Source organism: Epithele typhae (assembly GCF_022376455.1).
Source record: "Epithele typhae strain CBS 203.58 chromosome Unknown BXZ73scaffold_5, whole genome shotgun sequence".
Taxonomy (NCBI): domain Eukaryota; kingdom Fungi; phylum Basidiomycota; class Agaricomycetes; order Polyporales; family Epitheliaceae; genus Epithele; species Epithele typhae.
In genome coordinates this window covers 42,997-70,961 of record NW_025954196.1, presented here as the reverse complement: position 1 = coordinate 70,961, position 27,965 = coordinate 42,997, and the positions used below count along the sequence as shown (strand labels likewise).

The 27,965-nt window shown below is 59.0% G+C and overlaps 9 protein-coding genes and 1 non-coding gene across 10 annotated transcripts; 8 read left to right on the top strand and 2 right to left on the bottom strand.

Moving 5' to 3' along the window:
• Positions 1-226: 226 nt before the first annotated feature.
• On the top strand, positions 227-1,402 carry BXZ73DRAFT_41343 (HET-domain-containing protein; the record flags this gene model as incomplete). Its single annotated transcript, XM_048018754.1, has 2 exons — positions 227-372; positions 604-1,402. 2 exons carry the CDS (start codon positions 227-229, stop codon positions 1,400-1,402), a joined length of 945 nt encoding a protein of 314 aa, XP_047881408.1.
• A 2,297-nt stretch (positions 1,403-3,699) lies between these two features.
• Positions 3,700-4,589, bottom strand: BXZ73DRAFT_87838 (uncharacterized protein; the record flags this gene model as incomplete). The annotated part of the gene is made up of 4 exons (XM_048024735.1): positions 3,700-4,075; positions 4,110-4,171; positions 4,468-4,531; positions 4,555-4,589. 4 exons carry the CDS (start codon positions 4,587-4,589, stop codon positions 3,700-3,702), a joined length of 537 nt encoding a protein of 178 aa, XP_047881407.1.
• Positions 4,590-5,378: 789 nt separating this feature from the next.
• On the top strand, positions 5,379-6,651 carry BXZ73DRAFT_41272 (uncharacterized protein; the record flags this gene model as incomplete). Its single annotated transcript, XM_048018745.1, has 5 exons — positions 5,379-5,459; positions 5,519-5,660; positions 5,944-6,053; positions 6,155-6,391; positions 6,418-6,651. Coding segments are annotated over 5 exons (804 nt in total), but the record flags the coding sequence as incomplete, so codon positions are not given.
• A 2,341-nt stretch (positions 6,652-8,992) lies between these two features.
• Positions 8,993-10,696, top strand: BXZ73DRAFT_74460 (uncharacterized protein; the record flags this gene model as incomplete). Its single annotated transcript, XM_048022024.1, has 2 exons — positions 8,993-9,292; positions 9,344-10,696. 2 exons carry the CDS (start codon positions 8,993-8,995, stop codon positions 10,694-10,696), a joined length of 1,653 nt encoding a protein of 550 aa, XP_047881405.1.
• Positions 10,697-11,151: 455 nt separating this feature from the next.
• On the top strand, positions 11,152-12,723 carry BXZ73DRAFT_41217 (uncharacterized protein; the record flags this gene model as incomplete). The annotated part of the gene is made up of 8 exons (XM_048018734.1): positions 11,152-11,424; positions 11,484-11,583; positions 11,643-11,844; positions 11,900-11,982; positions 12,045-12,221; positions 12,283-12,397; positions 12,455-12,554; positions 12,607-12,723. The coding sequence occupies 8 exons, from the start codon at positions 11,152-11,154 to the stop codon at positions 12,721-12,723; spliced, it is 1,167 nt and encodes a 388-aa protein (XP_047881404.1).
• A 1,192-nt stretch (positions 12,724-13,915) lies between these two features.
• BXZ73DRAFT_41161 (uncharacterized protein) lies at positions 13,916-14,743 on the top strand (the record flags this gene model as incomplete). Its single annotated transcript, XM_048018719.1, has 1 exon — positions 13,916-14,743. The coding sequence occupies one exon, from the start codon at positions 13,916-13,918 to the stop codon at positions 14,741-14,743; it is 828 nt and encodes a 275-aa protein (XP_047881403.1).
• Positions 14,744-15,728: 985 nt separating this feature from the next.
• BXZ73DRAFT_41021 (HET-domain-containing protein) lies at positions 15,729-17,933 on the top strand (the record flags this gene model as incomplete). The annotated part of the gene is made up of 2 exons (XM_048018685.1): positions 15,729-16,700; positions 16,755-17,933. The coding sequence occupies 2 exons, from the start codon at positions 15,729-15,731 to the stop codon at positions 17,931-17,933; spliced, it is 2,151 nt and encodes a 716-aa protein (XP_047881402.1).
• Positions 17,934-20,432: 2,499 nt separating this feature from the next.
• Positions 20,433-21,738, top strand: BXZ73DRAFT_41338 (uncharacterized protein; the record flags this gene model as incomplete). Its single annotated transcript, XM_048018753.1, has 4 exons — positions 20,433-20,627; positions 20,704-21,218; positions 21,278-21,407; positions 21,481-21,738. The coding sequence occupies 4 exons, from the start codon at positions 20,433-20,435 to the stop codon at positions 21,736-21,738; spliced, it is 1,098 nt and encodes a 365-aa protein (XP_047881401.1).
• Positions 21,739-23,728: 1,990 nt separating this feature from the next.
• Positions 23,729-23,828, bottom strand: BXZ73DRAFT_t22. Its single transcript has one exon. It is a non-coding gene; the product is annotated as a tRNA-Ala (tRNA).
• Positions 23,829-25,389: 1,561 nt separating this feature from the next.
• Positions 25,390-27,929, top strand: BXZ73DRAFT_40992 (OPT oligopeptide transporter; the record flags this gene model as incomplete). Its single annotated transcript, XM_048018679.1, has 8 exons — positions 25,390-25,529; positions 25,580-26,100; positions 26,155-26,396; positions 26,447-26,815; positions 26,866-26,970; positions 27,023-27,091; positions 27,147-27,807; positions 27,868-27,929. 8 exons carry the CDS (start codon positions 25,390-25,392, stop codon positions 27,927-27,929), a joined length of 2,169 nt encoding a protein of 722 aa, XP_047881400.1.
• Between the last annotated feature and the right edge of the window lie 36 nt (positions 27,930-27,965).

Sequence of the window (27,965 nt, the reverse complement as noted above, 5' to 3'; positions counted from 1 at the left end):
TCCGCTACAGCTTACATTCGACTTTGGGCGGAGTTGACGCGGGGTGGATATGCCACGCCCACGCGCGCCAAAAAACTTCAGCCAACTTCTGCTCTATACCATTTCATATGGGTTCGGACAATACCTCTCTTGTTCATGAGTAGTCGGTATGTGTTTTCCTGTCACATCGATGCATTCAATGCTTACTCATGCCTTTCAAGCCTTCGATCTAGAAACATCGCAGGCCATGTGGCTCCTCAACACCCACACCGCGGAGCTCCGGTTCTTCACTGGCCCTGAAGATGTTTCTGGGGGATATGTCATACTCTCCCATGTCTGGGGCAATGCTAGTGATGAAGACACTTTCCAGCAACTGCGAATGCATTCGGAGCTGTGCAAAACGCGCGAAGGGGCGGCAGCGTCCAGGGTAATAACGACACTTCCTCAGCCGGTTGACGACCTCCGTGCCTTCGTGGAGAATGTTGCCGCTCAAGCAGTGCATTCCGCACTTATGCGCGTCCATTCGGGCCCTGGATCTTTACACCCCGGTCGCCCGGTGTCAGCTCTCGACTTCACCCTTCCGGCCGCCCGGCTCTGGTCTTTGGACGAGCAGTTGCCTTTCAGTCACACACACTGGGACGTTCCACGGCATTACGTCTCCGAGAAGATTCGGCGGTTCCTTTCCGTGGCCGAAGACTACGGATACCACTGGGCTTGGGCCGATACATGCTGCATTGACAAGACCAGCAGCGCCGAACTAACCGAGGCCATCAACTCCATGTTCCGCTACTACCAGCTCGCCGATCTCTGCTTCGTCTACCTCCACGACGTCACGTTCAGCCGCCGGACACGCGACCTCTCCACGCGCATCAACGGCAGCCGCTGGCACAAACGCGGCTGGACGCTGCAGGAGCTCATCGCGCCGAAGATGGTCGTATTCATGTCTGCGGAGTGGCGGCGGATCGGGACCAAGTACGAGCTCGCGCGAAACTTGCAGATCGCGACTGGGATCCCAGAGTCTGTCTTGCGCCTTGAAGCGGACGTCACGGACGTAAGCATCGCGGCACGGATGGCGTGGGCGTCTGGCCGCGAGACCACTCGTGTCGAAGACGAAGCATACTGTCTCTTCGGGCTCTTTGGGGTCAATCTGCCCCCTCTTTATGGAGAGGGTCGGAACGCGTTCTATCGCCTACAGGAGGAAATCATGCGGACGTCCGTCGACGTTTCCTTGGTCGCCTGGGGTCGAGGGGAAGCTGTCGGCGACCTCACAAACATCGTAAAGATTGCCAATGGATGGTCCGAGGGCCTGCGCGCCTACAATTACCTTCTCGCACCCTCTGTCAAGTGCTTCATGGATCACAACTCAACTCGATATCACCCGCATAGTCGCCACCAGGTGAGTGTGTTTCAAATTTATCCCTAGGACGTCGACCCTGATAGTTCATTCCACAGATCGGGCGCACTAATCCATATATCATGTCCGACGGGGACGCGGATCTCATAGGATTCCCAAGATTCGAGACCGTTACTCCTTCAGGAGTGCTCGCGCGGTTCAAAATGCTCGACATCAATGAGCGGTACTCTATCGTCGACCTTTTTGCTTCAACGAGAACACCTCGGCACCTCTCTGGATGGTGTTGCGTCGATGTGAAGACGGCGAGCGCGTAGGCGGCCGTCAAACATACACTTGCTGCTCTTCAGTCGTGAAGCACCAAAAGTCGCAGCGGCTCCTTCATCCCCGCGCAGCCTTCCAAGCCCAACTTCACAAAACTTCTCCACCATCAGCGGCCTGGGAAATGCGCGACATCTACATCTCTATGCGCCCATCTTACCGCGCAGAACCAAGTATTCCAAGAGTGTTGACAAGCCACATTAGCCACGGGCCATTCTTCATCTCGCCTCACTCCGTCTCGTCAACACTCAAGCTTTGGGTCCTTGTTGGCGCTACCAAAGTCCCGTTTCCGTGGACTGGTGAACCTCCTGCGATGGTGGTTTACCGAGCGGGCCTACAGGGTCCGTGGATGACGGTCACTCTGGGGGTCTGCACACAGGCCGTAGGGACTAGCAACACAGATGGTACCCGCCGCTCAAGGGCGACCGGGCACGGGACCGCTCCCCAATATCCTCACTACGCCTCGATCAACTTTCATCCTCACGATTCGAAAGTCGACCCGAGAGTCGCTCCATCAAGCTCCCATGCATGCGCAGACGACCACATCGCCTCTTGGCCTGGGCTCTCCAAGACGTTCACAAGCTTAGTCAGGTTCCGGAAGCGCGACCAGATGCTCTCGCAGAGCCTCTGGTTTTCGCCTTTACAAGACGGGACCGGGTCGACGTTGGTGTTGCACCTCGGACACATGTCGCGCCACGTCGCTGATACCTGAAGTGAGTCTTCCCCCAACCACGGATGCTGGTCTGTTCCGTGACGGTCGAGGGATATACTGGGTCTGACTTTGTGATTGATAGGTGCCCGAGTTCGGACTTTGATGATCCGTGGGGTTATGCTGGGCTTTGACCATGAGATTGGTGCTTAGTTGACGCACGAATCAATGATGTTTGTGACTAGCACGCCATGTGTATCAAGTGGCAAAACCTGATCGTTTGAGCGAGTATGCGACCGCTTTCATGGCCTCAATGTGAAGCTCTAATGTATGCTCTCCCGGTACGAGGAGGCTCTTCGTGAACCAAACCCGTTGTGTCAAGTCATACGTCCCACTGTTACTCCACCCAGACACGCTCACCATCGCTCTAAAATTCTTCGACTGCTCCGTCCAGAGCTCGATGTGGTCGTCTTGACACGCATGAGCATGCGGAGGGTCCGGCTGCACCTCTTCCTGCGTGGCTTCCGCATCGAAAAGACGCACCACCGCGTAGTGCGGGCCCCCGCCGGGTCCCGCGTCGCCCGCGCACCGCCCGAGCACGACCACCATCCGGATGCCCCACTCGCCCTCGAAGACGAGCGTCGCTGGCTCCGCGCCCGTCCACACGCCCCTCATCGCTGCCGCAGGGGCAGCCCGACGACGACGAGCCGCCACGCGCCGACGGCCGCGATCTCGCCCATCCGCAGGCGGAACGGCGGTGCGCGCCCGCGGTTCAGCTGCCCGACGCGCGCGCGCACCACGTCCGGCTCCGAGCGGTGCGGTGGTGCGAGGGAGAGGTAGACGTGGCGCCAGGCCCAGCGGCCGTCGAGCGCGCTCTCGAGCCTAGGGGAAGGGGCGAGCAGCCGCTCGGAGATGGGGAGGAGGCCGGGGGAGTAGCAGCAGTAGAGGTCGCGACCGTTGATGTGCGTGCCGGAGGGGTGGCGGTGGAGGATGAGCCAGACCGGGCCTTCGAAGCGGCGGCACGAGAAGGCGGCGAGGGCGCAGGTGGGGTTGATGTCGACCATGGGGAGAACGGCGAGGACGCCGTGAGGGGTGATACCTTCGAAGGTTGGCACTCCGCGGACTTGGTGTGGGGTCGGGGAGGAGATTTGCGGCCCCGAGGCAGCTATGGGTGGCCGCGATTAGATTATGCAGCGGACAGTGGGGGAGGTGATGTGACGCACCTCTTCCGCGCATTGTATGTCGTGCGAAGCGTCGAACTCGGTCCAGCTCTGGAACCTGAACTGCTGTGGCCCCGGTGCAAAGAGATGTCCATATCGCTGCGGGTGGCTCGCGTTTACCTCCGCTGCGAGAGCGATTTCTTCCATGCTGGAAACACTGGTGAAGTAGCCCCAAGCGATCAACGACATGTCGGCGACGTGCGCATGATCGCCTCTTGCAGCCTGTAGAAGGCGTTGCTGCCTTCCCGTATAGCGTCGGCATATTGATCCCGAACAACCGAACAGACAGTATGCCCGTCTTCTACTCGCGTGGTCTCCCTGCGTGCGGCCCACGACATCCGCGCAGCGATTGACACCGTGGTAATGTCCTGGTTGAGCTGGAGGACTGGCTGGGGGATGCGAGTGATACGCTCGAGGCTTCGCGCGAGCTCGAACTTGGTGCCAATCAATGTCCAGTCGGAGGCGAAGAACAGTACGACCTTGGGGGCAATGAGTTCTTGTAAGGTCCACCCTCGTGTGTGCCACTTGCTCCGGGCGAAGTCCGGTCCGATGATCCTGGAGGGACGTCGTGGAGATAGACGTAACATACATCGGAAGTTGGTAATACCGAAACATGGAGTTGATTGTTTCAGTGAGTTCGGCGCTGCTGGTCTTGTCGATGCAACAGGTGTCACACCACGCCCATGTGTACCCGTGTCGGTGTGCGAGTTTGAGAAATCACGGACTTTAGGAGAGACGAATCGCGAGGATCCAGGTGTTCGAATTTGCGACATTTACTTGCACTGCTGCTCAGGTGAAGCATACAGCACAGCTGCTAGGACGCGGGCAGGCTGAGACGATTCGCTGCACCTGACGAGACAGCACTGCAGAAGCTTGGATCAAGCTCAGAGTGTCCCGAGAGGATGTAGCTTCTTGATGTGGCGGAGTCGTTCTGGGATAGACCCTACTTCCTGGAAGGTGTCCTCGTTGTCTCGAGACCATACGTGGGAGAGAATGGCGTATCCTCCGGAACTTGTTCTGGAATGTCGAAGAACTTCAGTTCTACCGTGGAGGTGTTGAGCAGCCACATCAGCTTTTACAGCCTGTGGGTCGTTCAGAACCGAGTGAAGCTTCAAGCTTCACGGCTTACTGGATGGGCTACGGCATGTACGTCGGCTGGAGCCTGGTACGATCAACTTGAAAGTCGATAGGTTGAAACAATAAGAGACCTGCTGAGACCGTGAATATTTCATGTAAGCATGCTTCGGAGGAAAATGCAACCACCATACTTAAGAGTCGTTCAAAGTACTTCCATCATCGTAAGCTGGAGTGACTTCGCGGTTGGAGATCAGCTCTTGTATTTTCAGATGATCGGAGACTCAGCGGAGTTCATCAAGCCCACGGGTCTTGCCGATTGATCCGGGCCTCCGGCACGGTCGGCGTCTGCAGTCAATTGCTTCTCCGCCTGAAGGCTGGGACATTCGTCAGTCGAGTTTTGAAAGCGACGACCTGCAGAACCCTCACTTTTGACGACCACTGCACACTCCTCCAAAACCCACACTATTTCCTGACCTCCTCTCCGCTTCCTCCCTGCACTCGTAAAACGTTTATCTAATGGACAACTCGAAGCTCCGAAGGTCGTCGGACCCACACATGACGGAAGGCATCAGCACACTGGTGCTCTAAAGTGGCAAGGTGCCCCGAAGTTCGCCCCACTGCGCACCCGATTTGCCTGCTCTTCCTCTCTTGCCACCACCTCCCATGTTCAGCCCCCGCGCAGCCGTTGCCCTCGCCCCGGGTCCGTTCACCATGCCCTTTTCTTCCAGCCCCCATCTGACCAGTCCTTTTACTTCGTACAGCTTCCGGATCCGGCCCCGCATCACCCGACGATGTGATCAAGCAAACGTTGCTCTCTGTGGTACAGGTGTGGCTGGACAGGTTGCAGAAGCAGGCAGTCGTGGTGAGTTTTTCGCATACTTACATACTCTTCGCGGTCTCAATAGGGACCGTTGCTTGCAGACAACATTCTTCGTCTCCATCGACAGCTTGCTGTTCTCCCTCACTTCGAACACTCGAAGCGACAACCTTAGCGGATGGTCCGTACGAGATGAGGTCATCAATGGGAGCCTGGGAGGTGCAATCATCTTCCATGTCTGTGCCTGTGAGTTCATGATCCTTTTGCCCTGGTTTCTTGCCTACTTCGCTTCCGTGCATGAGGCCATACACACCTCTTTCAATCACTGTGCTTTGTATATGCATCCTGGTCGTCCCTGTCGTTCTCGATTCATGGATTCGTTGAAGGGGTATATGCACTTCAAACATGCCGTTCGTCCCATGCGAGTCGTTGACGAAGTTGTCGGTCTGCAACCATTCTTGAATCATACGACGCCTTCCTTTGCTTCCTTCAGATTGGCCGTCAGACTCACGTGTCTCTCTGTTGTCAGCCATCGTCGCCTACATCGGGTCGTTCGTCTTGATTCGTTACCGTCTCAACGACGCAGAGCGGGCAGAGCAGAAAGTCATACCGAGACGATGCGCGACGCCCCCGCGAACGGTGCACGAAGGCGCGAACGCGAGGCTTCAAACGCGACCCTCATCAACGACGACCTTATACCGAAAGCCCTTGACGGAACGTGACAGACGGTCGACCGAAAGACGACGCGCGCAAGGGTCCAACCATGGGCATCGTCGACCCTCCAACTCAATAGCTCTGCGTTGGGCCCGACCAGCCCCGTGGACTTCAGCGCGCTTACGGAAGCTATCGCCTCTGTCCCGGACCAGGTCAACGCGGAACTCCGCGGCCTCGTCAGTGTCTATCGTAGCCACCCGCTTCGGTACCTGTGCGGCTGCGGACGCCGCAGCCGCGCGCGCGAAGACAAGTCTACCGCGATGGTGGCAAACGTGATCAGGATCCGGAGCAAGGCCCGCAACCTCCGACGGCGATCGACACCGCGATCGAGACACTCAAAGACATGGTCAGCACACTCGAGCGCGCACACTCTGTGTGTGCGGGCATGTCTTCCCTCGGCTTCCTCCTCGCGCTCATTGGCATTCTCACCTACGCCTGGACGGCGGTCCCGATCGAGATCAGTATCTTCGTCAGCGCTTGCCTTGGCTGCTGTGGGATCGCCGCTTCCATCGCTCTGTGGTGATGGAGGACGATGACGGCAATAGGTGCGACGGTTGATTTTTTAGTTACGACGACGACGCTTGTACGTGACGATAGACACGCAGTGCAACGACAGCGAATGTAATGTATGACTTGATGTCCTTTGGCTCGCTTCGGGCGATGACTCCAGACGCACCGTTCCCACGTCGACGTCTGTAGGCCATGGGCACGCACCGGTCTCGTGGCCTCTGCGGTGAACTTTGATTGTGCTGCTGCAGCACACTGGGGCGGTCCTTAACAGCACTCATCTCCCGGGCTTCCCTCGCCGCTTGATACTGATCTTCCACGCCCTTGCCTCTGCTTAGCTGTCTCAGGAAACCGGTTTATGAAATGGCGTCATACAGTCAGGTAGCTGATCAGTCGGAGGGAAAGCAAGGCGGCAAGTCTGGTACGGTTCAAATCACAACTTCCCCCCGCTGGTGACGCGCCCTCCGATGGGACCGGCCTAGGACGCGGATTTAGGGGCGCCGTATGGAGTCCAAGCCGGGGACGCGGGTTCACGTTCAGAGGCACCGCATGGAGCCCAAGCCGAGGAAGACCAACCTCAGGCGGGGTCCCGCTGTCGCTCGTCACGGAAAGACGATCTGAACCGCCACCCTACTGGCGTGCGTATCATCTTGTGTTCCGTCATCCACATCACATACTGATGCCGGCGGTATGCAGAACCACGGCCAATCGAGCCTCCAGCTGCCGACGAGGACGACGTCCAAGCCCAATCCCCATCCCCTTCCACGATCTTCACGCCGGCCGTCGACGAGGTCAGCTGGGATGACGAGCCCAGATGGTCACCTAGCACGATCTCCACCGCCACGTCTCCGACGGCGCAACCTTCGTCGCCCGCGGCCCCCGCGAACACCGCGACGCCCTTCTCTGCGGCCGCCGCAACCGCCGCAAGCAGCCCCGCCTCGCCGAATCCGCCCTTGGCGCTAAGTGCGACGGCGCCCACTTTCACGCCCGGTTCCGCCTTCGCCGCCACGCCAGAGAAGCCGGTTGCTTCCCCAGCCCGCTCTCCACCCGAGCTCACGGACGAGGTGGTCGCGCCGCCTCCGCCGCCGGTCGTGGTAATATCCGACGAGGTCGATCTCAACGTTTACATCAAGGAGAGTCTGGCGCAGAAGCAGGCGGCACTGGAGCAGAACGAGGAAGGCACGGACGAAGAAGACCTGGAGCAGCAGTGGCTGGAGCAGATGGGGATGTCCCCCGAGTCCTCGAACGCGGGAGGGACTAGCGCGAGCCACGCGCCGCAGAACGTCGCGCCCCTGCTGGACTTGTCGAGCACAGTCGTGGACGACGCACCTCTGGCGACATTCGCGATGTCGTCGTTTGCGCGTCTGCTGGCGCATGCACGGCCCATCACGAACCTTGACGAGGTGCCGTACCCCGAGCACGTTCCTCGGCCCGCGCCACGCCTACACCCGGCCGTCATCAGGTGCGTGGTCCTCCTGGAAGTGCGCATGGGGAAGTTCACTGATGTCGACCGCAGTTACGATCGCGACTTCCTCCTCAGCTTCATGACCTTCTGCGATGGACGGCCGAGCGCCGTCCCGTACGTTGATCCCATATGGGCGCGTATCGTCCACACACCGTACTTCGACCCCGTCACTCTCGAGCATCTCCTCACACCACATCCCGCACGCAGCCCACAGGCGCCGACTTCGTCTGCTTCCGCTCCCTCTGTAGCGTCCCGCTGCACCTCTTCGACGGAGGTCACCTGCACGTCTCCCAAGTATCCCTCCGATCGCCCACCCTCGATGGACGGCGAGCTCATCCGTCTCCGCCTCAACCTGCTCGAGTCGCAGCTGGCAGCCGTCATGGCTGAGGTCGCTGTCATACAGCATGAGATGAAGCAGCTCCGCGCGACGCTGCCACAGGGATCCGATTGAGATGGAGTCGAGGTTAGACTTTGGTCGCTCAAACGCACCAAACGTCGGCTTCGATGAAGCGAAGAGGCGTATACTAGTGCGCTCGTCCTGCGAAAGTGAACATTATGGCGATCGATCGAGAGCCATGGTCGAGAGGCTGTGTCAGGAGTAACTCGTACTCACGCGAATTCAGCTGTAGTACTACGTGGTAGCTCTTCTCCGTGCACCTGTACTGTTTCAGACATCTTTGTACTACACTGAACTGGGGTCCAACCCATGGCCACCATTTGCGTCATAAATACTAATATGGAGCGCATATTGATCTGGAGATGATTATGTTTTCAAGCTCCGAGTATCTTCAGGATTTGATACTCACAGCCGAGTTCGGCCGGTGTGGCGCTTAAGTGCATGCCAGCGCCCGTAACTCTCATCCTTTCAACTCTGCCAAGACCATCAGTTATAATGGCCACGTCAGCTCTTCTCAACTACGACGTCCTGCTGGAAATTCTCTCAGTCTTCCTGAAAACGGCAGGGCCCCTCGTCGGTGATCCCAAGGCGAAACGCTATTTTGACCTTGCCCAATGCGCTCGCGTTTCAAAGGCTTTCAACGAGGTAGCAAATCGGATACTCTGGCGAAGACTTCCATCCGTCAAACCGTTGCTCGATTTGCTGGAACTACAAGTTGACACCGGCTATGTGTCTCATATGCAAGGGACATCATATGACGGAGAGCCTTCGAGTCTTCCAGGGATCCCCGCCTTAGTGAGTGGATTCTGCATATCGCGGTTCTTCACGCTGAGAAACAGCCTCTAGAACTATGTTGGGACTATTGGCGTACCTGCTCTGAAGTCATTCTGTCGCTACTCCGTCTGGGTGCAAGTCATAGCTCCCGAATACCTTCCAGGATCGGCCGCTGAACACGACGAGCCTGTCTACATCATGCCGCCTGTGTGGCAAGAACTCTCCCGGCTCAAGCATACCCCTCTACTCCCGGCTTTACGATCCTTGGAGTGGAACATGTTTAACGCAACAGATAATGACCTTTTCCTCCTCATCCCGCCCACTCTGCGGCGACTCCACCTCAGTATGTATCAGTCAATGTGGTATTCACAGCAACTGTGGGACGGCATGATGCTCACGCTTGGACGGCAACTCGCTCATCTCGCCCCTTCTCTCACACACTTCACTGCATCGACACCCGCCGCTGCTCCCATCCATGGACTCTTCTACGAGTTCTGGCGTTACGGGTCGCTCAAGGTGATCGACCTCGGCCGGCTGCCACCCAGCCACGCCATCCCGGTCCACAATCTGAGCAATTTCCAGCTAGAGAAGGTCACACAGCTCGAAGAAATGACGATCGCGCTCATCGTCGATCACTCTGAGGAACGCCCCAGTACAAAGCCATGCACGCACCCCACTCTACAGTCCCTCTCCATCGTCGACTTCGCGTGGCACAGCGACGCCATCACCATCTTCCGTACCCCGGCTGTGCGCACGCTCCGCGTCAATCACCGCCTGTCGAGCCACTCGCCCGTCGTTTACGAGCCCATCGCATCCGCGATCGCGCACACATTCCCCGCCCTCACCGCCTTCACGCTCGAGTTCGCCCCGTCGAAGCAAAGAATCCAGTTCCGAGCCAAGCCGCCGCCCTTCACGCGATGGCTCGAGCCGCTCCTCACCGGCCTCACCGGCCTCACCGACGTCGACCTGCACTTTTCCCCCATCTTCTCCATGGCCGACGACGCGAGCGTCGCCGCGCTCGTGGAAGCGTGGCCGCGCCTCGCCCGTCTCCGCCTCCGCCTGTCGCAGGGCCGCGCTCCCGCGCGCCGATGGGTCCCCGGGATCGGTGCGCTCGTTGGCATCGCGCGCGATGCGCGCAGGCTGCGCGAGCTGCGCTTGAGCCATCTTCACTGGCGGAAGAAGGCTCTGGACACGGCGCTGAAGGAAGAACAGGAGCTGGGGGCGGAGGAGGACGGAGAGGAAGGGTCGCGCACGGGCCGCTCGCTGCTGGAGTTGCTGGAGGTCGAGACGTGCATTATCGAGAAGGCGCAGGACTTCAGTCTGCGGAAGGTCGAGTTCTTTGAGCTTTTGGAACGCTTGTTTCCGCACGTGGATAACGTTCGCTCGGCGGTCGGGGTTTCGAAACAGTGGTCGGAGTCGAGTTGAACGGTGAACCGCGGTACCGGCGTGGCCTGTAAACACTGGGCCGTGGCTTCAGAGCAAATGAATCGCAGTTGACGCATGCATCTCACTGTTTGTGGGTGTCCGGCGGCTCCTGGTACCATCGAGTTCCATCGTAAAGGATTTTGTATGCTCCGAGTCGTCTTCGGACTGCATGCATGATCTCCTGTCTTACGGGCGGCTCGACGAAAAGGCGTGAGAACTCATTTGTGTTCGCGTGTTCGATCCCCACAGCCTGAATAATTGCGTTTCTCTCTGACCCTCTCGTCAGAGCCTACTATGTGCGTGTCTTTACATATTTTGCCTCACATCTGAAGCTGACAGCCAAGCGTATTTAAGTCGATCTTGCACCTTCCATATACCGGGAACAACACCCTCTTCAGTTCAAATATTCAAGTACAGTCGCCAATGCTATGGGGGTCACTTTGACATCTCTACCGATGAGCTTCTGGCTAGGGAACTCCCTGGTAGTTGTAGCGGTGTTGCTACTCCACTTCTTATTTCGTCCAAGGGTCGACCTCCAAAGGGCTACTTCACAGCGTGAGCATATCGATTCCGGAGAGTACGCACCGGACTCTGTCGGCTCGAGGAGCAAACAGGACGCCTGCGGATCTCGGCTACAACCCGACGCTTGTATAGACTTCGATCTGAAAACTGCACGAATGCGGTCGTTTCTGTATGTCAACAAGACCGTGCGATACCCGTACTTCCAGGTAGTGGTTTATTGACCTGAGACTCATCGGCGCATGAGCTCACTTCGAGACTCGAACAGACTATGGCTCACCAGCCTATGCATCCAAACAACTGGATCGAGATAGACAAACACTATCGGCGGTATGTTGAGGACAAAGCGGAAGTGATCAAGTCACAAGGTAAGACACCAAATGCCGGTGCGGTTCTGTGAGACGATGTTGACCTCGCGGCTATGCAGGGAGGAATGTTCTCGACTCTTTGCCAGAGAACGACGAAGCATGCAGAGAGCTCCTGGAAGAGCTTTCTAGATACCTGCCTCAACGATACCCTACTCTTTTCCGTTCCGACATGGCCAACAGTATCGTTAATCTCGTGACGAACACCAGCTTCGAAGATCTCAACAAAGCGACTGGCATTGAAGCTCTGCGCATCATCTCATGGTGAGCGTGTCCAATTTCTCGCCGCGTTTTTGGTTAGCTGAACCAGCTGTAAAAGCTTGGTACAAGACGACTTCCTCATGTCGAGGGAACGCGAAGACGGCCAGATATATCTAGTCGGCGGGCTCATTGCATTCCCTGGTACGTTCGACGGCGTGATGACTTTGGTGCCTTGTGCTCACACCTCCGCTGTGCTAACACAGGATCCTACCTACTGTCAGAGACGATCGGAAAACCTCTTCGAGAGCTGCACGCGCCAGTGCCCCATTTCAATGAGAAGCTCCTGCTGAGCGTTGAGCGTACTCTCAAGAAGTTCAAACCCGATCAGCCGTTCGAACGATCGAGCTGGATGATCGTGGATGACGAGAACCTCTTCTGGCGTGCGTCACTAGCCACCTAACACATCTACTAGTATAACGCATTGACCCATCGTTCAAATAGATCACATTGCGGACGCACCCCCTGAGCCCCACGTTCATCCCCAAGACCTCTACTTGCGCGTCGATCACCAGACGTTCCGTAAGCTCCCGCGGACCGGAGCCATCATCTTCGGCGTGTACGCCCTCAGCAAACACTCGCCGTGAAACAACATTGATTGTTCGTTTGCTAATAGGCATCCAGTCTTGCATAAGATCGAAGACCTCGCGGATAGCCCTCTCATCCCGGCACTGTTGGAGAAAGTACACAGAGAATCGGATCCGGCCTTACTCAAGGTCAGTGACAATTTGCATCAGGATAGAGTCAATTCACTGACAGCACCTTCAGTACAAAGGAACGTACAAATACGATAAGATACTGCTGCCCTACCTGCGCGAGCTCACCGCAAGTCAGCTCGAGCGCGGACTCATCTCGTATGTGGTCCCACCACGACGCTGCAGTTGATGTTGCAGTGTTGATCGCCACACAGAGAAGACGACGATGTTCGCAACTTCCGCGAAGTCTTGAAGAGAACAGCATGAACATCCGCTATTGGCCATGCGATGGTCGATGTAGCTTACAGCAGATTGCAAAAATGATGAGAATCGGCGCTTTTATTTTCGGGCTGTCGCGACGTCGAAAGTTCGCGCCCAAAGTTCCGACGCATCTTCCGGTGCATCTTCCGAGGCTCAGGCGCCGGTGTCCGCCTATATCGGGAAGCTGGTTCCCGCGCCGCGCCCGCGCTGCTGCGGCGCGTCCTTTGGCATGCAACGTCCTTGTTCTAGTACACTGTGTTCGTTACACCCTCTTCACTACGATTGAAGACGAGGAAGACGATATATTAAAAGAGGGCTGAAGCTCGCCTGAGGTTGACGAGTTGGAATCAGGCTCAGAGGACGGGCCTGAAGTAAGCCTTCACCTGCCGCTGCGCGAGCTACACGATCGTCTTCACGTGCAAAAGGGGCAGCCTTTCGTGGGTTTCTCACTTTGCTCATACGTATAGCCCTCGACAGGCTGAGGATGTATGCATAGGTGATGTGCAAGGTACCAGTGCCACCCGTGGAACGGGATTAACACCGTTCGTGCCATCGGTACAAGTCGGCCTCGCAGGTTTTGCAGAGGTCGTCGGTGGTCCAGCCAGGATCCCAGAGATCGAGCACGATTTGTTTGAGACCTTCGCTGATTTTGTGGTAGAACATAGGTGAATAAGACATGATTACTGAATTACAGCAGTGAAGGAACAACTTGTGTGCAGACGCGTCGCGGCAGCTCGACCTCGCGTCGCAGCAGCGCAGGCGCGGCGCGGGAACCAGCTTCCCGATATAGGCGGACACCGGCGCCTGAGCCTCGGAAGATGCACCGGAAGATGCGTCGGAACTTTGGGCGCGAACTTTCGACGTCGCGACAGCCCGAAAATAAAAGCGCCGATTCTCATCATTTTTGCAATCTGCTGTAATATGCTTCGCCGGTCCGGATGGTCACGTTCCCGCTCAAGCTCGCGCGTGGTCACCCTCGTGAGACAAGACTCTGAAGATAGTCTAGATTATGTATCAACACCACGGTCCTGCCCCTCGTCCGTTTACATATATTGCCCGGGACAGGCCCTGCACATCTCATCCCCTTCCCACCATCACCACCGACGCCGACGACCGTCGCGATGTCCACACCTACTGTCCCAACGGGCCTCCTCTACGTCTTCACCGAGACGGGTCCCAACGTCACCAATGCCGAGTTCACGGACTGGTACGACAACGAGCACGTCCCGCTCCGCACGCCCCTCCCCTTCTTCCACAACGCCACGCGCTGGGTAGCGACCGACGACAAGCAGCCCACGTACCTCGCGACGTACGACCTCACCTCCTGCGCCGCGCTCGACGAGCCCGCGTACACCGCCCTCCCCGCGAATCGCTCCGCGCGCGAGCGCGACGTGATGGGCCGCATGGCCCTCGTCGCGCGCCGCACGTACGACGCCCTCCCCCCGCCCCCGCCGTCGTCCGCATCCGCGCCCTCGCCCATCCCAGGGTTCACCCCGCTCACGCTCCCCGCGCACGCGCGCTCCGCCGGGGCGGGCAACGAATGCCGCGCGGACTACGACCCGCTCACGCCGGGCCCGTTCCTCATCGCGGTCGAGATCGCGGTCCCGGCGGAGCGCGAGGCGGAGCTCGCGCGCTGGTACGCGGACGAGCACCTTCCGCTGCTCGCCGCGGTCCCCGGGTGGCGGCGCTCGCGCCGGTTCGTCCTCCGCGAGGTGTCAGCGCCGACGGGCGCGCGCGCGGCGCCGGGGGAGCTGGTGCCGGGGGCGGAGGGGACGCCGCGGTTGCTGGCGCTGCATGAGTATGCGTCGATGGACGGGTTTGGGTCGGAGGAGTTCAAGAGGGCGTCGACAACGGAGTGGAGGAAGAGGATGTTCGGGATGGCGACGGCGTGGGAGAGGAGGGTGTTCAAGGTGATGAGGACTTGGGTTGGGGAAGGTAGCAAAGCGTGATGTATTGGCATGATCGCTTGTTGTACTATACATGTACATTGCGATGTATCGACGCATGGTATCTGGAAAGGGCTCGTGTTAGTATCATCATGTAGACATGTCCCGAAACTAACGGCGCATTTGGATATCAGAGAGAAGATAGAGCCCCGAAGGGCTGATCACACAAGAGCGGAACATATGCAGCAAAGCACGCCCTCTCGTCATTAAAAAGTATAACGATAACACCGGTTCATCAGGTTCGACGAGGAAATGCAGAAGACGCGGCGTGAATATAAGATAAACCTACCATGGGGAGCATAGCCCAGCCATCATACTCTTCATGTCTGTGGAGGGGAGAAACTAGTAAGTATCGCGGACAAAAGAAAAGACCTGAACATAGAATTAGGGCTCAGAGATGTGGATGAGATTCGACACTCGATCGCCACGCCCTTGAAGACGTGACAACGTCAGGTAATAGGGAACAGTTTGTGCATCATAGCCGCAGAGTTGCGGAGTATCCCCGTACCTTTTGTACCATTGCATCCATTTCTCCCGCACAGCAACCCAAGCTATGCCAGGCTTGAGAGCGTACTTCACCTTCGATCACGATCGGTTCCAAACGGACAGCATACTAGCATCGAAGAGAATAGTAAGGCGGGGAAGTGAATCGATGTCTCAGGCGCACAGCGAGTGAGGACAAGCGGGAGGGATGAGGGGGAAAAGCGGATAAAGGTCTGGGAAGGGGGCAGCCTCGCCTTGTGTGGGGCTGATTACGTAATGGTTGAAGTGCTGAGCGCTGATTGGTCGGCCTTGACAGTCTTCCCAGTGAATGACAGTGAATGCCCAAGCCGCAGGGAGTCTTGACAGCTCCTCGTTGCATCTTGTCTCTCACCATCCACGTCGACAGTCTGCCTGACCAGAAAGCGGTCTCTGCTGGGGTACGTTCTCTCTTGCAGCGAACACAACGAATCTGTCTGAGGGCTAACGTAACCTTTCAGTGAACGAAATGTGGCTGCTCAGCACCGATCGAGCTGAGCTACGCTTCTTCTCGACACCGGGACTTGTCTCTGGCGGATACGCCATCCTATCCCATACATGGGAAGCCGGGCGCGAGCAGTCGTTTCAAGAGCTCCAGGCGATCATCGAACGATGCAACATCACTAACGAGAACCCCCGCGACGTCGTCTGCGACAAGATCCGCCAGTGCTGCCTCTTGGCCGAGCGCAACGGCTACGGCTGGGTCTGGATCGACACCTGCTGCATCGACAAGACAAGCAGCACCGAGCTCTCCGAGGCCATCAACTCCATGTTCATCTGGTACACCTGTGCCGAGGTGTGCTACGCTTACCTCTCCGACGTCCCTACCAACACCGTACTCGACGCGCCGGACTCCGCATTCCGACGCGCCCGATGGCACACCCGTGGCTGGACGCTGCAAGAGCTCATCGCGCCTCTCATCGTCATCTTTCTCTCCTGCGACTGGACCGTCATCGGCGACAAGCTCAACCTCGCCGCCCTCCTCAACCAGATCTCCGGCGTCAGGATGGATGTCCTGAAGGCGGAGGTCTCGTGCAGCATCCTTTCCGTCGCGGAGCGCATGACATGGGCGGCATCGCGCAGCACGACCCGCGTGGAAGACGAAGCGTACTGCCTCATGGGAATTTTCAACGTCAGCTTCCCGACACTCTACGGAGAAGGCCAGGACGCATTCCGGCGTCTGCAAAAGGAGATCATAAAGGTCTCGGGCGACACCAGCCTCTTCGCGTGGGGCTATCGGCTAGGGTCAACTACTGTCGCGGAACCGCTCACCACCGACGAGATGTATCGCTTCTACAACTCTACCCCGGAGACGCACCTGTACCTGTTGGCGTGGTCACCAAAGGACTACCAACTCCTCAGGGCGAATTGGACCGCGTTCAGCCCTCTGCTCAATACCCCGATTCAACCCTATCTTCCGTGGCAGTGGAAACCTGAGCATGTGGGTCCCATTATGGTTCATGATGAATGAGCTTTCGACTGACTTGTTCTACAGAATGAGCCCTTGGATGGTGTGCGCAGAACGCAAGGTCCGTTCAAGACGGTCGAACTGCCTCGCTTCTCGATTTCACACCAAGGACTCGAATGTCATCTCCCTTTCTTCGAGGTTGAAGGCACCGAGATCGCTATAGGCGTATTGCTCTGCGAGAGCCGGGGCGAGCATCTCGGTATCATCCTCCATATATCACGAGAGATCCTCCAGGACCCTTCTCGGAAGACATACAATGTCGGTTTCATCTTCAAGCGCGCTGGCGGCAGGATTCGCGAATACTTCCGCACCATCATGCTCGGCAACGACTTCTACAACCTCAAGTTCCTCGGAAAGACGTATCAAGCGCACTGGCATGACTTCATCATCGCTCCAGAACAGCCCTTGCACCGAACACGCGACCCGCTGTCCCTCTTCCACCCTCTGCACTCGCTTACGCCGCCCTCGCCACCATTCCGCATCCCGAACTGGTTCATCAACCGCATGGCCCTCCTCGGTTTCATGACGCCTCCCCCGGGACTCACTTACGACGCCGCGCGCCCCGACGGGCCAATGACGATCCACATGAACTTCACGGACTCCTCCTCCTCCGAGGGCTTCTACATGTCCCTCGGAACCTGCGGCGGCGCCGACGGGACCGCGCGGCCCGTCGCGCACTGGGCGCTCGCCCTCCCGCTCACCGCGGAGAACTGGTACGACGACCACTTCCACACCACGCACGACTGCGCGCTGCACCACGTCGCGGACTGGGGCGAGGGCGCGACGCGGTCGTTCGGCACCGAGGAGCGCACCGTGGGGCTCGCGTTCCGCCGCGCGCCCGCGACCGCGCCCGGCGCGCTCGACACCCTCGTCCTCCACCTCGTCCTCGACGGGAGCGTGTACAGGGCGCGCGAGCGCGAGCGGCAGGTCGCGCTCCCCCACGCGCTCCCGGGGACGCAGGCGCAGCAGGGCGCGGCATCGCTGGAGCCTGCTCGCGAGCAGGAGAACGAGACGGCGGTGGCACCTCTGGCCGCTCCACCGGTCTTGGGGGATGCGCCCCGACTGTCGATCTCGACCGACCCCGGTTTCGCTTCCACGGCGCCCGCGATGGATTCTCGTGGATCGGGTCTTACGGGGAACGGGAGCGCGAGGGGCGCGAAGCCGTCGCGGTTTGGAAGCTTGCGTATGCTATGGCGGCGGTCGTAGAGGGGTGACTGTCGAAGGAGGACGAGGAGATACTGTAACTTCCCGAACGGCATATGTATGGTGGCGCGTCGTAATTTCAAGCTTGCGTTGTACGCGATCAATCTGTTGGAGTGTTGAAGAAAGCCGAGCTGCGTCGATTAGCGTGCACTCGGACGCTACAAGTTTGTAGGCGACAGACCCCGTAGGCGTCTTACTAGCCTCTCTCAACCCCTCCAGAGCCTTGAGGTGCTCAGAGCGCATAGGTGCCAAACGCGCGGAGTGGACCACCTTGCAGAGATCTGAACCGCATCCTGAGATCCATGAGTACGTCTTGTCTCAGTGTAGAAGCTGAGCGCTCGTGCATCCCAGGGCCTCACACCCATTCGGCAAATCTAGTCTGTCGTCGAGGTTTATCGTGATCTTGACGTCCTTTACTTCTCTACCATCTTTCGCTTTCGGGTCGCTCAACTCGGGTCACGCCAAGATCATTACAGGCACTCGAGCCCCGAAGTTCTCGCCACTGCCAGGCTCAGGCTCGTCTCCATCAATACGCGAACGGTATTTGGAACGTGTTTGTGGGGCCCCAAGCACTTTGCGCAGTATGGTTGCGTTGCCGCACTGAGAAGGTTCGTGACGAAGCGGCGCGGATGCCTTCGACTGCGATTGGGGACATTTTGGAAATACCGGTGTATGGAGTTTTCAACAGTTGGCAAAGCCAAGCGTGTATTCTCGCGACAGAGTGTCTGTAGACGCACTTCAGCGGTCGCGCAGCGGAGCGAGGCCGAGGGTTTTTGCCCAGGCTCCTACCCAGCCGGACCTACAGCGTTCCCGTTCCCAATCCTAGAGCGGGGCACGTGTTTGATATGTGTGGAGCGGGCCGTTTGCGGACGGGCGAGCTAAACCAGGAGATAGGGACAAGGACAAGGGCGGATGACGGAGAGTTGGAAGCGGAGGGCGTTACGAGATTGATGTTAGACGAGGTACCGAAAATGGATATGTCAGAAACCGTTGATGGGGTATGTTACACGGAGACATGCCTAATATACCTTGAACGCGGGAAGGGAACGCTGTAGGACGGCTGGGGTCATTGGCCAGACGCCCGCCAGACGCCCGTCTGCCGACGTTCCCACAGCCAGCTCAGAAACTCGACACGAACGCGGAATATCCAACAAATGCTCAGCGCCTCGACGTCGCGTAGCGTTCGGGTCAAGCGAAATGTGCGCGCCAGATAGTCACAGCCAAAAAAAGACGCCGTAGCACACGTCGTCGTGCGGGCAGCTCTAAACGTGCAAGCCCATCTCCTCCATGAGGGTGTCGGGATGGATGGTGAGTAGCTTCTTCCAGTCAACTGTATGCGACAGTCTCAGCCTTTTGATCTGGTCCAGAGTAGAAGTCGCCCGCAGCGCATTCAGACAACGAAGACTTTCGGCAGTGGCGCCGTGATTTAGTTGGATAAGCGTGCCACTGGATGTCAGGTGTAAAAGGGCATCTTGGGGCTTTTCGATTGCACGGGATTGTGTGCTTGATCTCGACGTCGAAGGTGTCGTATGCATACATGTTAGAATCTTCAGCGTGTAACGAGGCTGTCGTCAGCGACGAGTGGCTTGTTTTGGAGCACCCGGCAGGTAGCTAGTGCAACATCTTGAATCTTCTTGGTGATTTTCTTGATGTCGACTCAGTCTCCTACCCTCTCCTCTAGAGTCACCTCAACGTCTGCACGCCTTCTGTGACCCTCAGAGAGTGCGTGTGACCTCGCCGCCACGTTCGCTTGACCCGAACGCTACGCGACGTCGAGGCGCTGAGCATTTGTTGGATATTCCGCGTTCGTGTCGAGTTTCTGAGCTGGCTGTGGGAACGTCGGCAGACGGGCGTCTGGCGGGCGTCTGGCCAATGACCCCAGCCGTCCTACAGCGTTCCCTTCCCGCGTTCAAGGTATATTAGGCATGTCTCCGTGTAACATACCCCATCAACGGTTTCTGACATATCCATTTTCGGTACCTCGTCTAACATCAATCTCGTAACGCCCTCCGCTTCCAACTCTCCGTCATCCGCCCTTGTCCTTGTCCCTATCTCCTGGTTTAGCTCGCCCGTCCGCAAACGGCCCGCTCCACACATATCAAACACGTGCCCCGCTCTAGGATTGGGAACGGGAACGCTGTAGGTCCGGCTGGGTAGGAGCCTGGTTTTTGCCCAGCTTCAGTGTGCAGGCGGTGCATCCGCCAAGACGGGCGTGCGGGCCGTGCTGACGAAACACGGTGACCGTCTGTGGTTCGTGGACTAGCGCCACGCGCGAGGGTCAGGTTGGGTGGAAATCCGTATTGTCCATGTCTCGGTCCGCCCCCCTTCCCTCAACCAAGACGCTGCAGACTCGGACGCTGCGAGTCGCGACGCTGCGGCTTGTGTAGGCCGTCTTGAAAACGACCGCGTCGCTGTTGCCTGTCCTCCACCTCGTTGCGACCCAGTCCGCTGCTCTCTCACTCGCTTTCTTCGCCGAATTTCCTGCTGTTCGCGGCTTTCACCATGTCCGAGTCCAACTCGACTCACCAGTTCCCGTCGCCCATTGGCGGGGTGCCGCTCCCCATCGATCTCGTGCCCTCGGTCATTTTCTGCGTCCTCTACGCCGCCGTATTTTCCCTCATGACCTACCGCATCGTGCGCCGCCACTCGCGCACCTTCGTAACTATCGGTACGCTCTTCTTCTGCCTCGAACGGTACGTGCTCTCCATCGCAGCACAAGCTCGACTTCATCTCACCCCGCACCCGTCCGTCTCCCTTCCTCGCGACGCTTCAGAGCTGTCGGCTTCGCATCCGCGCCGTCGCGTCCCAACACCCCGGCCTGCGCAACAACCTCAAATTCCTCACGTACCTCCAGACCTCCCTCGCAGGCGGCTTCCTCACCGTCGGCGGCGACGTCACGAACCTCATCCGCGCGCTCCTCGTCGGCTCCACGCTCGGCTCGGACATGCTCCCGCTCCACCCGAAGCTCACCCCCGCGCACGCGCGCGCCGGCGCCGCCCCCGCGCGGAGCTCGAGCACCTTCCTCTCCGCGCACCCCGGCGCGAACCCGGAGGGCCCCGCGCACGAGCTGCAGGCGCGCGGCGGGGACGCGGGGAGCTGGGGGACGGCGAGCCTCGACGAGGCCCTCGCGGACCACCCGCGGATGCGGTTCTGGCTGCGGCAGGCGTGCGGCGCGACCGCGCTCCTCTTCCTGGGCGGCGTCGGGCTCGCGATCGTCGCGGGTGTCAACTTCAAGCACGCGGTGCTCACGGGGGAGCGATCCACGCTGATCCGGGTTGCGTGGTGCGTGTTCGCTCGTTCGCGCGCGACGGAGGACGGAGCTGACCGTGCTACCACGCGCGACGCAGGTATGGGAGCGCGGCGCTCGCGCTCGCGCTGTTGTCGTGGATCCACCTCGTCCTCTGCTGGGCGCTCTTCCGCCTCCCCCGCGTGCCGACGCGGTCCGTCGCGTGGTCGCTGCTCATCACGTCCCTCCTCGTGCGTTCGGTCTGTTTCGTTCTTCATGTGCGCACGCGCTCACTGGCCCCCGGACGGACGCGCGCGGACGCAGCTCTTGACGTGCATCTACCGCATCGACGTGCTCAAGTGCTCGACGACCGCGCTGGACGCGACCGGCCGCTGCTCGAACAACTCCCCCGTCGAGAAGGCGCTCTTCTGGCTGTTCCACGTCGGCGCCGAGTTCGGCGCCGTCGCCGTCCTCGTCAGCCTGAACTCCGTGAAGACGTTCGGCTCCGGCCTGTGGGGCGACGTCAAGAACACGGACCCGAAGCCGGAGCCCCCGCGGGAGTCGACCGCGACGGAGGCGTGAGGGAGAGGGGCGTAGAGTGAGTTACAATACTAGCGTGCTAATGTCGCGTGGCCTTGGACATGTTCGGTCGAGCTTCTGGACTGTTTGGAGGATGTCGAGCAGCGTTGTCAACGGCGACGTTCTTCGCCAGTACGTGTGCGGCCCAACCGACCACCACTCGTAGCCTTACTGCCGCAGGTCCCCATTGTGTGTGCGCCGATCACCGCGCACTGTCGGTGTCGAAGGTCTCGGTGCCGCGCCCAGCCAACGCCCCAGACGTCGAACTGCGCGCCCTAAAGGCGAGGCCAAGGTCCACTTCGTGTCTGTCACCCCATGACGCCCCGCCTCGAGGCTAGCGCGCCACGAGAGGTCGTGCACTTCTGAGAGTGGACTTGTGGGGACGCTAGTGCACGCTTGTATCTCGGATACGAGCGCGGACCATGAAAGGCGCTGCCGTTTCCTGCCTGCAAGTCCCCGCGCGATTCTTGGCGTTTCTGATTGCAGAGTGTCCAAAAGAACGCAGGAGGCTCCGTAGGGACTGATCCGCGAGTCCAAATCTTGGGTGATCTTTGACTCGAAACCAGAGGGAATGAAGAGATCAGAGAGGCAACAACCGTCCGAAGAGACTCAGGTAAGCAGGCAGGCTTCAATTCGCTTTCGAACGTTTTCCACGGACCGCGAGGCTGCCGCAGAGAAGGGTCTTCAAAAGCTTGTATACTTGTATAAGTTCTAGCTCAAGGGTACGTGCGCTCGTAGATTCGTTGATCAGGTCCGGAGACTTGAAAGTAGGGGTGATACGGCTTCTGGACCCGTCGTTGTTTCCAACACCATTACTGCCGTGTAATCCGGAAATAAGTGCACGATCACTTGAAGGGAAAGCTCCGAGAGTTGAATCCAGACCATATGAATATCGCACCTCAAGATCCAATGGCAGTTGTCCTCCACGCGCAGACGGCGTTCCAGGTATTCGGAATCCGCGTATATACGCGTGGGTCCAACAGCCGAGCCGTCGGTCGCTGTGAGACCCATGGCAGAAACTGAAGTAAGTGAGCTGTCTGGCGAAGACAGGGCCCACAGTGCCGGTGAATGACGACATACTGCTGTCGCGAGTCGACCCAGGCACGGGCGTCCGTAGGACCGTACCTGTGATTTAATACACGACCCTTCACATCTACTTAATTCCAATGTTCACCTCCCCATGTGCCTGGAACGTCGGGTGATGATGGTGCGAGCGGCAGCGCTTCCCGCGGCTGAGCGCTGATGAAAGGGGCGCATCGGAACGCCGGAGCGTTCATTTTGCGCGGCTCGGCTGCAGCAGCACAAAGCCGTGCGCGGAAGAGGCGAAGTCTGAAGACCAAGGGAGTTGAGTAGCACGCTGCCTCGACGCCTCGCGCCCGCGAAAACGGGTCTGATGGCCCGCGTCCTAGAGATAGGACTCAGGAGGGCCGGGCGTGGGAGTGCTGTGCGCAGGACGAGAGAAGAAGCCGTATCGTATCCACGCGTTCCCGTCGCGCCGAGGCCTTCCTTTCATGATTGCGCGTCCAGGCACCGTCTGGCCTGAGGACGGGCAGCGAGGGTGGACTGGAGAGGCGCGGAAATTGGAGCGAGGCTTGCCGTCGCGAAGCCTTGAGGCACGGCACGACATCGAGGACGCCCGTGCTGACGGCTCGCCTCTTGAAGGCCGACTGGCGCGTTCCTGGCGGACTAGGGCAGGCAAGCCAGCTGCGGGACGGAGGCCGAGCGTTTTGAATTCGCTGGGCGGGAAACCTGGGCGAGAAGAGGTCGGCTCCCCGGGCGGGTGTGGCTCTGGGCGTGTGCTTGGGCAGGCTTCGAAGGTAGTCGGCGGAGGACGGTAAGAATGAGACGCTTGTGAAAGAGGGTTGCGGAGATGAGATGGGAGAAGAGAACAGCTTCAAGGAGCTGGCGGTCCCCTCGGCTGTGCCGGCGGAAACACGCAAAATGTTGTGGGCGCTGGAGCCTACAGGAATGGGTACAGGATGGGCAAAACGTATGGACACGTCCGGGATCGAACCGGACCCCTCTCGCATTCTCATCGTGGCTGAAGCCTGACGATGCTAAGCGAGCGTGATAACCAACTACACCACGTGCCCGTTGTAAATCCATCGTTGATCCTAGTCTCGGTGAAGTCTGACACGGGAGCATTTCGACAGCAAGGCCGCAACAGGTGGGCCGGCTATGTGGTGCAGCACATATGCGCTTGTCATTGAGGCTGGCTGTTTTTTGGCGCACCCACAGCTCTTCCAGCCGCCGTGGGACGCCTTCTCGTCCAGCTAGAGCTGTACTACTACATACTACATAGCGTATAGGCGGCTCATGAATCTCTCTCTCTCGCTTGGAGACACAGGACTGAGGAGGGACGACAGGTGTGCCTCAGCCACGGGCAGCCACCGCGCCTCGCGTGTTGATCTACAGCCTGACGCGATCGGAACGGCCGCGGTGGCCGGGGCGCCGTGGGCTCGCTGTGGACACGAACAGCGGGAACGAGGGCGAGTGCCTGACATGCACGGCGTCTTGTCCGGTACGTGAAGAGCGGGCGCGAGGGTGCAGGCGCGTGGGTGCCCACCGTGTGTCGTCGTGGTGAGCCCGGAGGCTGCCAGGTACGCCGATTTAGAGTTCGCAGATAGCCAGCCGGCGCTTGGCGATCGCTCCGCGCAGCCGCGCACGGTGGGGGGTGCGGGCAGGGCAACGAGCAGCGCGTGCAGGGCGACGACGAGCAGCGCGGGCGTAGGGGGCGCACGGGGAGCTGGAGCGGGGCAGCGAACGGGGACGGGGACGGGGACGGCGGGGGCGACGGGGGAGGAGGATGGGCTTTCCTATTCGGGGAGGCCAGGAACGAGCTGATGTGCCTGGGAGGGAAGACGGACGCCAAATGGGCTGCGTCGGACTCTTCCCCCTCCTCCCCTCTCTCCCCCGCCCTCCCCCTCCTCATGCCGTTCCGTCCGACGTCCAGCTCAGGCAGGCCGTCCTCCGCCCGCCCCACCACCGCCGCCCCCTCCACCGCAGGCGGCCAGTTCGACCGCCAGCCCCAGTACACGTATGACTACTCCGTCGATGAAGACGACGAGGACAGCGAGTCCGACGCCGGCGACGTCTTCGCCTTTGGCCCACCCCCCACCGCCACCGACCCCATCTCCCCACCACCCCCCGTCTTCGACCCCGCCAGTGTAGACCGCGTGGGACCCGTCCCCGGGCCCTCAGAGCCCTATCACCGGCATCCGTATCCCCTCAGTCCGGTCGAATCGCCCCCCTCGACCGACTCACAAGCCCGTGGAGATGATAACCCCTACCGCATGCACCGTATGGCCCCACAAACGGCCTCGGACGCACCAACTTCGGGCACTGGGAGGTTGACCGGCGTGAGCTCCGCTCTAAGCTCGCGTGAAGTCCATGTGGAGCTCCCCAAGGGCGCGAGCAGGAAAGGCAAGGAGCGGCCACCATCGACAGCAATGTCGACGAGCTTCCCGAGTGTCGCAGACTCTGCGTCAATCAAGTAAGTCTTGAATTTCCTCAAGATCTCGTCCTTTCCTCCGATGGGCCCCCTCCCGCCCGGCAGAGGCTGTGATGCCCTTGTCTGTGATTCCCTCATCACCCCCTCTTCCCTTTGCTTTTCCATGCGCGTACGAAAGTGCTGACTACGTCCTATGAAGAAGGATGGAGTTTGAATTTGACGAAGACGAGGACAGTCCGTATCCTGAAGTACGGGCGTCTGTGTCGAACGTCGACGATACAGAAATGCCGGCCTTGACAATACGAATGTGGGTCATTGGGCTCTTCCTCACCCTCGCGTCTGGGTATGTCCCTCTCTCCTCGTGTTATCTACCCGCATTAAGCGTCGCTTCAGCTGTGCAAATCTCTTCTTCAACTTTCGACAACCAGCACCGTCAATCGTCTCCAATGTCCTCATCCTTCTCGCCCACCCATTAGGGAAGCTCTTCGCCCTCACCCTCCCGATACGCGTATTCAGGTTACCTCGCTGGCTCGGCGGATACGAATTCTCCCTCAACCCCGGTCCTTGGAATATCAAGGAGCACGCACTGGTGTTTATCATGGCCAACGTCTCGATCGGTGTCCCCACCGCGCTTAATGCGGTCGTCGTCGCGGAGATCTACTACGGCGTCAAGCTTGGCTACGGGTTCAATGCCTTGCTCATCTTGACTACCCAGCTCACCGGCTTCTCTCTCGCGGGTTTATGCCGGCGGTTCCTGGTCTGGCCCGCAAGCATGGTCTGGCCGCAGAACCTGATCGTTTGCACCCTGCTCAACACGCTCCATGCGGAAGAGGAGGATGCCCGCGGAGGAGTCTCGCGTTTCAGGTTCTTCTGCTACGCCTGCGTCGGCTCGTTCTTTTATTTCTTCCTTCCTGGTCTGTGATTTCTATCCCATCTGCTACTTCATCACAACTTACATTTCCTTTCAGGCTTCCTCTTCCAAGCACTGTCGATCTTCTCGTTCGTTTGTTGGATCAAGCCCAACGACATTGTCGTCAACCAACTGTTCGGCGTGTCTGGGGGCCTGGGCATGAGCGTCCTTGTTTTCGACTGGTCGCAGATCTCCTGGATTGCCAGCCCGCTTATGGTCCCGTGGTGGGCGCAAGTGCAGGTCTTCCTTGGGTTTTTCATTGTGTACTGGGTTCTGTGCCCCATACTGTACTACACCAACGTGCGTATCTTGCTTCCTCTTGTCGTTCCTTTCCGCTTATCATCACGCAGTCCTGGGACCTGTCCTATTTCCCGATCATGTCCAACGACCTGTACGATCGCTTTGGCGACAAATACGACGTTCGGCGCGTTCTCACCGCCAACAACGAGTTCAACCAGACCCAGTATGAGGAGTACTCCCCACTGTTCTTACCGGCATCCTACGCTATCACCTACTTGATCGCGTTTGCGCTTGCCTCCGCAGTCGTCGTTCACACAGTGCTCTATCACGGTCGCACGGTCATCCGCGGATTTACCCAGGTCCGGACGGAGAAGGACGATATCCATGCCAAGCTCATGCGTGCATACCCCGAAGTCCCGGATTGGTGGTACTTGCTCTCATTCCTTGCCTGCTTCGGGCTGGCTATCCTCACGGCCGAGGTGCGTCGATTCACACAGCCCTGCTGTCCACTTGACTGATGCACGTTCAGTTGTGGCATACGGGTATCCCAGTTTGGGCGCTCATAATCGCCATCGCACTTCCGGCGGTCTACCTTGTTCCCTCTGGATATGTGTTCGCTATGACCGGGCAGAGCGTGAGTCTCGGCAGGCGATTGCGACGTCGGCCCATTCTCACCTGCACGGCAGATTGGTATCAACCTGATTGCGCAAATCATCCCCGGCATGATCCTCCCTGGCAAGCCGATCCCAAACATGGTAGGCGCTGATGGACAAGGCCATCCCAGTCCGCCCACTAACAGCCCACCCACAGATCTTCAAGGCGTATGCGACGCAGACCCTGGCTGAGGGCTCACAGTTCGTGGGCGACCTGAAGCTCGGTCACTACATCAAGCTGCCTCCGCGGGCAACGTTTATCGTGCAGATGACATCAACGGCGTTCGTCGGGCTCCTCCAGGTCGCCGTCAAGGAGTGGATGTTCGCCAACATCGAGGACATCTGCCAGACGGACCAGAAGGACTTCCTCACATGCCCGCACAACCAGGTCATCTACACCACCTCGGTCATCTGGGGCCTGATCGGGCCCGCACGGCAGTTTGGAGCGAGCTCGATCTACCACCCGCAGCTATACGCGATCATCATCGGTGCGGTCCTGCCGCTGCCGTTCTGGTACTGGCAACGGCGGTGGCCAAACCGGTACGTGCAGTACATCAACACACCGGTCATCCTGAATGGCGTCGGGCTTATCCCGCCCGCGACGGGCATCAACTACTCGTCCTGGTTCCTCGCCGGCTTCATCTTCCAATACCTCGTCCGCCGTCGGAACTTCGGGTGGTGGTCAAAGTTCAACTACATCCTCTCGAGCGCGCTGGACTGCGGCACCGTCCTCGCGGTTCTCTTCATCTTCTTCACCCTCCAGTTCCCGAACGGGGGCGTCAACCTCGAGTGGTGGGGAAACACGGTGTACACCGAGAGTGCGTCTCTGTTTTGCTTGCTCTCGGCGCCGGCGGTTACTGACAAAATTGTGTGGGCAGCTGCGGACTTCAAGCGTTTACCGCTCAGGTCACCGCCAGCAGGTGGAATCGTGCCATCATAGTACCCACCGGGCTCGCTCTCTCACTGCCTCTCCTTG